The sequence below is a fragment of the Falco naumanni genome, chromosome 4, assembly GCF_017639655.2.
Source record: "Falco naumanni isolate bFalNau1 chromosome 4, bFalNau1.pat, whole genome shotgun sequence".
NCBI classification, from domain to species: Eukaryota; Metazoa; Chordata; class Aves; order Falconiformes; family Falconidae; genus Falco; species Falco naumanni.
Window position 1 is genome coordinate 16,572,417 of NC_054057.1, and position 12,407 is coordinate 16,584,823.

General features: G+C 40.0%; 1 protein-coding gene across 2 annotated transcripts; it reads right to left on the minus strand.

Moving 5' to 3' along the window:
• Window positions 1-17: 17 nt before the first annotated feature.
• Window positions 18-10,599, minus strand: LZTFL1 (leucine zipper transcription factor like 1). 2 transcript variants are annotated; one of them, XM_040591410.1, is made up of 10 exons: window positions 10,509-10,599; window positions 8,806-8,930; window positions 8,131-8,325; window positions 7,586-7,646; window positions 6,624-6,692; window positions 5,143-5,208; window positions 4,957-5,034; window positions 2,393-2,551; window positions 1,808-1,911; window positions 18-996 (listed from the first exon to the last, which is right to left on the minus strand). In XM_040591410.1, exons 1-10 carry the CDS (start codon window positions 10,509-10,511, stop codon window positions 978-980), a joined length of 879 nt encoding a protein of 292 aa, XP_040447344.1. In that variant the 5' UTR covers window positions 10,512-10,599; the 3' UTR covers window positions 18-977. The 2 variants fall into 2 exon arrangements, with proteins under 2 accessions (XP_040447344.1, XP_040447343.1); XM_040591409.1 differs by having other exon boundaries at window positions 2,393-2,566.
• Window positions 10,600-12,407: the final 1,808 nt, after the last annotated feature.

Here is a 12,407-nt window from a genome sequence, read left to right on the forward strand (position 1 = left end):
GCTCCTTAAAGATTAAATGTTTGAAAATGTAATGGTTTTATTTGGAGTAAAATACAACATACATATGAACAGGGACAGATGGACAAGTAGAATGCACTTTTAAGAGGCTGCCAGATAAATGCAAGGCAGAGGATTACAAGTAAAAGACTTGAGAGAAGTAAGCTGTTTTCTGGTCAGGTTACATTAAGAAAGGAGATGATAACCATCTAAACCCACTGATTTCCCAAGAAAGTTGCTCCCTTAGCACCTTCCCTATGTGTTTTCAGATGATCATCTTAATGTTAAGAATACTGGCAAAACCAGAATCTGTCTTTTGCTATTCAACTTTGTTTCAAATAAATTCAAGTGAAAAAGCGTAACTTCAATTAGTGGCCTTATTTGAAAGGGTCCAGCACTTCTGCTATGAAGTATTTACCTCACAATCTAATGAACACTCTCTAGAAAATATTACTGACCCTATTTGCTGAGGTATGACATGTCTGGCATGAAACAACATTACAGAATCAGTGGGTTACATTTTTTTTCCTCCTACTTTTTACTTCCACTGATGGAATTTTCACATACAATGCCACTTCATGGCTACACTACCTATACAAAAGTAACAATGGTCCACCTCAAAGACGTCAAAAAACCCTAATGCTTATTTTTTTTCTTTTTTTCCCTCTTTTCTTAATAAAAATAAACTCCTTTCTTTGTAGGGAATTATGTCCGTTCTTCAATAAGCTCCTGTTTGCTATTTCTCAAGGAATGTTGATGGTTAAAAATTAAAACCATGGTTACAGAAACTAATACCTATAAATTGTAGGTTTACAAGAAAGTAAGGTAGGAGTTTCAGCATGTTATTAGTATTAATAAAAAGTTACTTTAAGCACTAGAAGGAAAAAATATACCATTCAAACCAAAAATTACTGAAAAATAATACCAGTCTACATTTTCTTTCCATGGCAGCTTCTGATAGATCAGATGGTTTCAGTATTTTAGTCCTCTGGCTCATATCTGAGGATTAAACAAATAAAATCATTAGAACAGAAAATACCCAAGAGACATTTTGGCTCTAAAGAAAATATGAAACCCAAGTAACAAATTACTCCCACTAATGACACATTCCTGTTAAGGTTCACTGTATGACTTGGGGCACAGAGAAACATACACACTTTTGAGAATATCTTCTCCTTTTAAAATTGGCTGATTTAGCAAACAGTAGAATGAAGGAACGACCAGAAACTTAACCACAAATCCCAAAACACAGAGAGAAATTTAGACAGAAGTTTTCAAGTTCCACCTCTGTTGTCCTACTGCACAGGTCTAAGGCACCCATGTTGCCAAAGTTCACTTGACATTTGCAGAATGATAGTGTTCTATGCAACATAATGGCCACGGCACACCCTCCTTTACTCAATACAGGCCTAATCCTGCTTACATACCATGGACTTCCATGTCCATTAACACGTGTGGAAGAAATAAGATAATGCCGAAGCATCTGGTGCATCTCCCATCTTTACCTCTGTGTGTAGCACTTAGGGGCTTATCTACCACACCCATGAATACTTTGTATCCTCTTCATACTAAATTCTCTCATGACTTTGCTACAAGGTAGCTGCTGTTGCACACACCAGTCCTATTCACCTAGCACCCATTAAAAGGACTGGCTTGCCAAAAAGCAAGGAACAGCCTACCTGAAATTCTTTTCCAGGGAAAACTTACAGCCTGCTCTAGAGACAGCTTCACATTTCCAAAAAGAAAACGGGTGCAGAATATGGATCCAGAACAAGGATCCTCTTTGGATAGGCAGAACAGCATCACTTACTTGGAAAGCTTTCTACGTAGATCCTTTATCTGCTCATTCTTCTTAGTGAGAATCTCTTTCATGTTGCGATAGGCAGCTGTTTGCTGGAATTTCTTCTCCAGTTCCTACATAATAACACCATCAACATATTATTTACATATTACGAAAACAAGGCTAACATGCTTTTTGAAAAAGATAACTTGCTTTTCCTCCTCAACTTTCAGAATAGTAGTTTCTTTAATTTATTCAAATTTAGATGAAGTCAGCTAGTAGATTCAAATGAGATTACTGGGAGAGACTGAGAAGCACAAACTTTATTTTCTAATGAAATCAGGCTAAAAGTCTTCTGAAGACTGGGAATACACATTTTATTCAAAAAGTTCTATGCAGACAAACAGGCAATTTTTAAGTATTCATCTAGCTATAACCACACACTTAGTTGTGTTTTTGTTATTTTACATGTAACATGTTTTCCCATGGAAATAACAAAAATATGCAGGCACAAGTGTGACCCAGTAAACCCTGCATCCTCTAGCATATGTTTCTTAAATTACTAATAATTTAAAACGTAAGGATCTCATGTTTACATTATAATAAAACGCTAACCTTTTCAGCTGTGGACAATTGATCCTGAACCTTAAGTAAGTCATGTTTTGTTGTCACCAAGTTCTCTTCCAAGAATTTTTGGTTTGCAGTAGAGTCATTCAAAGTCTTCTCAAACTGGCATTTCAAAGCTGCCACTTTATTCTCCAGTTCAGCGATATCCTGGTTTGCATTAGCCTTCAATAGAAGAAGTTTTTAAAATATGTCAAATGCAAGAGAAGAAATATTTAAAATGTCAAATGCAGAATTCCACATAAAGTGAATACATCTTAATTTTTAATAATTATGTTCACATTTTTCCTGTAAAGCCTAAATTAGAAGTGCTCTAACTGGGAAAAAGAAAAAATGAAACTTAAAGCACTAACTTTGAAAAAAAAAGTTAATTAATGCATTTTAAAGATGGCTGGAATGACCTCTCTGCCAAGTTGAGATTTCAAGTTCTTGTACTTTACTGCCTTAGGAATTAGGTGAAGCCACAGGATGAAGCATATCACAAGAAGTTATTTAGCGTACAGAAGTAAGTTACAGTCTAAGATCTGAACGTCTATGCTATAATCTATTTTTAAAGCAGGTAAAATATCACAGACATTTCAGAAGCTGTTGGTGTAGTACAGGTAGAACAGGATGAAAGTGTTAAGGCTCATATTATCGATCACGTACCAATATTGCTCTGTTATCAGATGCATTACAAAAAGAGCCAAAAAGTTGCTAGTAAAGCAACTTTCCTGTTTCATTGTGAGAAGAAACAACCCAAATTCTTCTGGACATCAGTTCTGGGTCACAAAACATTATATTCATGTAACTGTTTAATGGATTTCCATTTAAAAAACAAACACACCCCCTCTCAGGTTTAAAAGCTCAACTTCAAACTGTCAAAAGTATAGTGACTCAGAATGACGCTGAACCAGCAGCGCTTTAAAAAACAAAAATCTAAACCTAAGGAAGCTCTGCTCATTTTTCTGTGTGGAAGGTAAGATTTGAGCATAGGAAACCACTTGATAATAGTACCTGTACAGAAGAAAAGCTATTTTGCATTTTGATACAGAGTCCAAGGCTGCAATGCTGAGAAGCACTACACTGTATAGTGTTTCAGATCAGAACAGACAGTGATCTTTTTTCTAAACTGTGACATAAGTCAACTATGTAAAAATTCTAAATCCTCAAGTTAAACCGACCCAACAGAGCGGTTACTCCCAAACTGTCGTTCACACTTGGTGTGTAGAATCATATTAACTATTAAGAAAAAAGAAAAGGTAGAATTCTGCTGAGAAAATGTAAAAGCTGTAAAAGCAAGTGATAGATTATAGAGAGGAAATTAGGACATGAAAGCTGAAGATGCTCAGCAGCTCTGACATGGAAGCCAATTCATGTTTAACCAGAAAAGTAGGATGAGATTTAGTTTCAATCTTCTAAAACTACAAATACTATTATCCAGGATTTAATAAACCCCTTTAATATTTTAAGGCTTAACAAAACAGATAAAAATATTTGCCATGACTGATAAATTAAGTTCCCTACTCAATAGTATTATTGAATACAGATTTTGAAAGTTACTAGATAAAATCTTAACACATTAAGAAAGCCAGGTACATACCATAAACCAGTTAGAAAGCAAAATAAAAAGAAATCAGGATTAAAATGTGAAAATTAAAGTGGAAATTTTTATGATATTGAAATTCACTTCCAAATCTGTAAACACTGCAGGAATTTTACAAAAGTCACTTTCTCAAAGTAATGGGATTAAAGTGCTCTAATTTTGTTAAAAGTTTGAACTAAACTGTTTTAAGTTTAAGATACAATCACACATGAACAATCCTTAGAAAACTAATTATTGACAAAATAAAGGTATAAACTTAAACTACTAAGGTGACCTGAACAGATTTATGTGTGTCAACCTGCATGCCTTCTAGGTTTTTACAGCTTGATTTCTGCAGCAGCAAATGACAATGTTTCAAGATTAAGAACCTCAAGTAGTAAAAATAAACAACGAACCATTTTGGACAGTACGTTGATATGGACAGAACTACATAAAATCAAACATTTGCCATCTGACCCATGATCATCGACATTTGTAGCAAAACTTAATTGATCTTTAAGAATATAGGACACTTACATGTCAGTATTTAGGCTTTTAAAATCTGAAGTGAGAAGCAGCAAGTCTGGCTTGTCCATGTCAGTACCAAACATGACAAATGCTTGAAAGAATTAGTGTTTTATTGTTGCTATGGAAACCAGGTTAGATATCATTCTAGATACAATTCTAACAATTGTATCTGTTAATACAAATAGCACCCCCAAGAATATGAACTCTGGAATACTACTTCCAGATAGGACCTGGAATACTACTTTCTGAAAATAATTTAGCATGTCCTATGTGACACAAAATACATGTCACAACATCAGCTAATGTTCTGGATTATCTGCTGACTGACAGATCAGCAGGACCAGACAACATCAGCAGGAACATGACAATACTAACATAACATACCACACAGACCAACTTTTTAGACATACAGGCAACAGTTGTGTTAAACTGGAGGGGTGGGGGGAAATTTTGATATATTTACCTTTTGATCTCCTTGGATCATCTGTAAATCCTTCAGTGACTTCTCTAGCTTGGACTTCTCATCTAGTGCAGCTGTAGCCTGTGATACATTGAAAATATAAAACCTCAGAAACATATGTTAATTGAAAACCTAAGAATGGGATTCTATGTAAACAGCATTAAGTATCCAAGCTTACAGGGAATTTACCTGTGTTTCTATGGTCTTGAGTCTGGTCTTCAATTTTTCGTTTTCTTCTTGGAGGCAAGCAACAGTCTTTGGGTTAATGAATGAGAAAAAGTTTGTGAACACTCCTGTGATATTTTGAATTTTCCAAATATTTCAGGTAAGAAAATTCAATTCATATCTTAGGAAAGCAAACAAGCTCCTAAATGCTTACAAAAATGGCCTTCATAAGAAATCAGTTATCCATTTATTTACTGTGTTTTCTGCCTCAGTCAGCAAGACGTTTAAGTCTCCAATTCTACTCTAATATATAGGACTCTTCATTTAAATTTGGCACATGCTTTACTGAATTGAGATTAGTGAGCTCAGCGTCTTGTTAATATCAAGATTCACAACAAAGAAAATGGCATATTCAAAGATGCAGATCTCATTGTTGCTCTTCATTTGTATTTTCAATCAACAGGCAAGTAAGAACTTGTTCACAGTTCCAGTTTAAAAGGAGACAAATCCAGGTTACCGCTTGTCATGTTCTGTATCACAGGAAATAACCATGTTTTATCAGTCAAGAGTAAATTCATCATATAAACTTTGAACTGTTTTTGAAAAAAAAATAAGAAGACATCGGATGCATATATTCAACAAAAGCTGTTACGAAACAGATTTTGAATTTTTTTTTGAAAGAGAACTACACTGATCTATAAGTAAAATACAAGTCTGAATTCTTGAATGCTTTAATTATCTTAATGGGTAAAACCAATTTGATTCAGACACTACTTGACAGATCATTTTGGTAATGCCGGCTAGAAGACAGGAAACACAACTCCTCGCTAAATATCTTGACTGCCCATAACTTGAAAGTGTATTCTAATAAGTGTGGCATTTAAAAAAGCTTCAGTTGAACTAAAGAGTTCAATACCTAATAAAAACTACTGATACCATTAAATACTAGAATGTGTTTTGTAATTCTGAAAATCTTTAGCGTGGGAAATCAGACATTTCCAAAACTAGTAAATTCCAAATTCTTTAAGTGACAGTTTCTTTAGGAGGAATTTAACCAACTTAAAAAACAGAAAAGACTGAATGTAATAAGATTATCTGTGAGTGATACAGAACATGTTCAATAATCTAATAATTTCAGCCAGCTACATATTTTAGTTCACTTCCTTATTGGAAAGTCAGCCAGCTGCACAGAACAAACTGAATACTGGTTTCTATTAATTTACCTCATCAAACTGAAAAATAAATAATTGCAAAGGCCAAAACATCTTTGCAAAAGGAAGGTCAATATTGTCATACGTATTAGAGACCATAACTGCACAGTAACTTTAAAATGCTGTCCAATATTTATTAATTTATTAGCATTTTACCTTACATTCTCCAGTACATTACCTTGACATCTATACAGAGACAGGGACATTATACAAACATTACTGTACAGCTATCCTGTTCAGTTGAACATGAAGAATGGTCATTGACCACAACTGCATGAACAGACAAGTTCTTACCTTGTTTAGCAGCTCTGACCCACCCTCATTTAATGGAGCCAGTTTTGGTTTAATGAGATCTGCACTGGGCTAAAGAAATAACAAAGGTTAATAAAAAAATTATACAGATTTGCAGGAGGAAGATAAGTATTCCTTCAGCCTGTATATCTATCTATCTACCTATGTGTGTGTATATATATATATATATATGTATGTATATATAAACTAACGACAGCCAATTCAACTTTACTTTGTAAAGCAAATGAAAGACCTTTTATTTCAAGTTCATTTTTTAATGGTAACTTGGCCCCTAAGTTATATACTTCACTTTCAGCTAAAGTTACACAAAAATACCGCATAGAGACATAACAGGATTGCAAACTTGAGTTTACAAAAGACTACTGATACTGCAGCAACCAAAAGACAAAGGAGTAAGGAAAACAGAAAAAATATTTGAGCCATTGTAAAAGTAAAAAATATTTTTACAGCTCTAAATAATTTTCGTCAGTATTTAAATTTAATATATATTAACTAAATGTACCTTTACACTACAAACCAAGTAAGGTGCAGTCATAATCATACAAGATAAACTAGAGTCATATTTGTGTTGCGGAATCTTCTCAGCTCTTGACTCCATGTTGGGACAAACGCATGTCCCAGTCTTACCCCAGTTTCCAGGAGAAGGGAACCCAGGAGCAGATGCTCCAACACATCCCTGGTCTGGCTGACTTTGGGATAAGGATTATGAGGCATGCCCCAGCTATGCAGAATCTGCAATTTGGGAACAGCCAAGGCAATTCAGTGTGAGCCCAGAAGCCAAACTGCAAAATGCTACTATTTGGACACTTTCAAAGATTGTTTTGAAAAAGGGTGGGTGTTTTCTTTTTCTCACTTAAGCACAAACAGTCAGTACTAAGTATTTTAAACATCTGCAATGACTCCACGTGACAATCGATTAGGATTTGATGAAAATAAAACTCTACCTTCTTGTTTGAAGATGTAAATTCTGACTTCTCAAATTCAGCAACCTGTTCCAACAATTCTCTTGAAAAAAAAAAAAAAGGAAGTATTTATTTAGTAAGAGAGCTATGCTATGAAACACATTTTACCAGGCTGATGCTATGCTCTTTATTGCATGTAAGATTCAGTACAGAATGAAGTCCTAAGCAAATACAATAAATGCAACAAATCATGTCACGCAATGGTACGGTATATGCATTACAACTGTGAGATTTAGTATCCTTGATTAAAATATAATCTATTCAGACAACAAAGGCTTTTTAATCAAATCCCATCACCTGCTCTGAACCGATTAATTCAAGTAAAAGCATTACCAATAAAAACATCTTCCTGACAAATTTGAAATTATTGTGTACCTTGCTACTTTACAGATTAAAGACTTTAAACTGACTATCATTGATACAAGAGTAAAAGAATAGGTTTCTATGGCTAGGAAAAGAATGCAAATAGTCAACACTCAAGTTTTCTTATTATTGAGAGGCATGCTGTATAATCCAATATATGTTACCGATTCTCCAATTCAGAGATGTCTGTCTGTAACTTAAGGTACCATTTCTCAGCCTGCGAAAAGAGCTGCCGCAGAAGTAAAACATTGGTGTAAGTTGTATTTATGAGCTCTGACTCCACTTCACTGTGTACAACAGTCTGCAGTCCATCCAGCATGTCTATCACCTCATCAACTGTGAAGGTCTCCTCAACAAGTCTAAAACAAAGCGGTCAAGATGAGTCATGTATGATAACAGTAACAATTTTGCATTGTTATGAGATCTCTTCAAGCAGGTATCATTCTTATACAATGCAATGTCCTTCTGAAAACATCCACTGTCAGTAGCTATTAGATGACCATGGCACTGCTAATTGGTTACTGTGCTTAAATTTTCCCTTGGAAACATTACAATTACAAATATTACTTCAGTTACAGCCTTGCATCAAATTTAGACATAAATTTAGACATGTCTTTTGAAGCAAGACATAAAGCAATGTCATGCTTTCAATATCTATTTTGAACAAATCAGTTTTAAAAGGAGTTGACTTGTAACATTCACAAAACTATTGGGTCTTTCTTCCTCCCTAAGAACGTACAAATGTAAATGGAAAAAAGTTGCCCCATAAATCATTTAAACCTGCAAGTATTGCTAGCACGTTTTGCTTTATTCTTGGGTAGAACTGTCCCTCATGTTACCTGCTGTCCTTAAGGTCCTGGAAACAAGAATCCACTGTTTTGAGACACAGACCACGCTTGAAACGAGCAAAGCGCATGTAGTTGATGACTTCATGCTGGTGGTGCTCATTAAGGCCCAGCTCTGCCTGTGGATAAGGATATAAGCACAAAGACAAATATATACCAAGTAAAAAGGAGCATAAGCATTGTGAAGACTTCCCTTCTGACTAGTTTCTATGCTTGCCTTCATAGGGTTTATCACATTAACTAGTATGTTAAAAAAACACCACATTTTCCTACGTGTAATCCCTACATATACCTCATATAAGTGCCCCCACTTCAAAAGTGCCAGTACTTGGAAGTAAGGCCTCAAGTGACCAGTACCCTCAGAAAAGTCATACAAAATCAGAGGCAGAGAAAATCAGAGGATCAAAAGCAGGAGGACTGTAGGGGAGAGAAAACTCATGGATAAATTTGTCTTTGTATTATGTGTGCACATATATAATGCAGCTGAATGATGCATCTTTTATAGGTACTAACAAAAATATACAGGAAAGTATGTTACGTTCCTCTGTTAGTTTATATGTAAAATCTTGAGACTTCCCATCTGCATTTGTTTCTCAACAGCCTATTTGTCCAGAGACAATATTCCCAGGGCAAAATAAGAAGAAAGTGTTTTTAGATTTGGCTAACTAGCCCTACTATGTATCCCTCTCTTTCAGAAGAAAGACTACTGGCATGGCCAATGACACTGGAGTAAGCCTTGCTCATGCAGGTAGCACAAGTCACAATGAGGCACAGCAGGGCACAAACAGGAGGTTATCAGCACAGTCCCTGGAGAGCTGATGCAACCACAGGTGAAGCCCATTTCTTTCTCTCCAATGGACTTGGTTAGTCTTGCTGGTGTTGGAGACAGCAACGTGGCAACTCAGGCAAACAGTTAATCTGATCACCCTGTCCTTATTAATCTGACTGCACAGGGTAGCTTCGGTAAAAATGCAATACTGTGATACCGGGATGAACGATACTGAAAAAGGGGGCACAGATCTTGACTGCCTGGAAATTACAGGTGGTCTAGGAAACAGCAACAGCAGTAAACACAAGCTCTCACAATGTGGCTGCAAGTCTGGTGTCTCCCCCAGAGCCCTACATCTTGCACATGAGAGAACACATGAAAAGCTCGATTAACGCTCCCTTTGCTGTTGCCGAGCTTTAAGTGACAAATTTTTGTCCAGCACGGAGAGAAAGGAAGATGTACACCAACACCAGTGCTGAAACCTCACAATCCAGAAAGCAGCCTCGAAAGGAAATTAAACTAACAAATAAGTTAAAACTAAAAAAAACACAAAAAACCGACCCCCCCCAAACACCACCACCCCCCCAAAAAAAACAAGAAAAAAAAACCCCAAACCTAAACCCCCAAAATTTGAATAAACAAATAAATGGCCAAAGCCACTCGTGATGTCCCAGCCAGCCACCGGGGCCGCCACCGGGGCCGCCCTGCGCAGGGCCGAGCTGGGGTGCCGCGGACGCGCAGGGCGCCAGGCGGCAGCAGCGGCCCCGCCAGCCGCTCCCGCACGACGACGGGCCACCCCTTCCCGCGGCCGGACCCCACCGGGCCGCCCCCCTGCCCGGCCTCCGGCGGCACGGAGCCCCCCATCACAGCCGCGGCACTGCTCTGCCCCGTGATGCCACCCGGAGCCGCGGGCGGCCGCGCTACCCACCATGGCGGCCCGTCCTCCGGCGCCCCGACCGCCGCGGGGCTGCGCGCAGCCGGTTGCTATGGAGAGCGAAGCCTCGCGAGTGCCCTTGCTATGCTCCTATTGGCGGCTGCCCGCCCACGTGACCGCCCGCCCCCGGAGCGTGCCCCGCGCGTGCAATAGCGCCCGGCGGTGCCCTCTCAAAAGCGCTTGTACGTGCACAGCCCGGTGCGGCTGGGTAGCGGCACAGCGGCGGCCCGGGGGCGTCCGCACGCGTGTGTGAGGGGTTTGGTGGGACCCTGCAGTTTGCCTCCTGTGCGGCAAGGGCCCTCCTGAAAAAGGCTCTAGTTTGGGGCTGAAACGAAGAGGGGGCGAGAAAGTGGATAGGGAGAAGAAAGAAGGCACGGCAGGGCAAGGCAAAAGAAAAAAATATTGTTAAAGAAAGCCAAGTAACACCTGGACTTCCAAAAAGTTATCCGTCTCCACGGGCTAAAAGATGTGACCTGTCTTTTTTGATGTGGCAATCAGTGCAATTCTCGAGGAATTTGATGCTTCCAGTCTGTATTGTTGCTATATACAGCACTAAGTTGAGTACGCACTTAGCACAGCCAGAACTAATTGTTTCCACGTGTGCACCCTTTGCCTTGCAGGGCCCTCTCCGAAGGGGAAAGCATGCTCTTCAAACACACCTGCTGCCCGTTCATTCTCATGCCTGACTCAAAAGACAGGTTTTAGCTGATACATAAGGTAGGGTTTGAAGTCCTCGCTCCTGACAGACTGCCTTTCCCCTCTGGATAGGGGAGTGCTGCTGGCAAGGGCATTTGTCTCCAGCCTTGCCCTGCCTGCTGCTCAGTCAGAGCCACATCTGGACTCATGCGAGGACCTGTCCCTTCACATCAAAATGTTGAGGTTGTTTAACTGAATAGACAACCTGGCAGCCTTCTGCGCTCATGACACCAGGCTAGCAGACCAATGAATTAGCAAGTATGTGCAAAAAGGAGCACTGGCATCCATAACTGTAATACTTCGGAAAATACCATGCACCTCCTCCTCCTCCTCTTGTTTTGTGTATGAACCCCGGTCCTCATCCTTCAACCTCTTGTTCTTCAGGAAACAGGGACTGCTGGGCCTGTATTCCTGCTGCCATAGTCTTCGAGTTTTTAATCCTAAGACATGCTATTGAAGATAGTCCTTTCTTCTCACAAGCTTAAACAAACAAACAAAAAAATTTAGAAACACACGAGAAAAAATTATAGAGTGTGGGAACGTTTTGGGCTTTTTTTTTGATGCCAACATAAAAATTCACGTGAAATAATCCATTGGCCTAAAAAAAAAAGTGACAGATCACCACGGTGGCATAGGCACCACAAGCTGTCCCCAGAAACGCTGTCACAGCCACCTTTGTCCTGATTTCATGGACGGAGCGGTTTCTGTTCGCGGACTGTCTCTAGTTCAGCCGCTGCGGAACGAACCCCTCGTTTTACGCTGCACGTGTGCGCGGCTTTCGAGTTACCCGTTACACGGTGACTTTTCTCGCTTTACCGATTCGCTTCCCGGCGCTGCCGCGGGGGAGCGACCGGCTGCGGTGCTCCATTGCCGGCTGCCCGTAAACCACCACCGGAGCGTGTGAAAGGCAACGAGCCCTCGACCTCCGCCCGACGGCGGCGGCCCCCTCAGCGCGGCCCGGCGCGGGCGGGAGCGGGCAGCCCACTGAGGGGAGGGAGCCTCCGCCGCCACCGGCCCCGCACGGCGCCCCCGAGCCGCCGCCGCATTAAAAACGCACCGAAGTGACTCGCCTTGCCCTGGGGACGAGAGGAGGCCCCTGTCCCCCATAGCCGTGCCCGCCCGGCGGCCCCCCGCGCCCCTCAGGAGCCCCGCCAAGCCGGCCAGCGGGAGCAGGAGCCGCAGCACGACAGGCGGTGG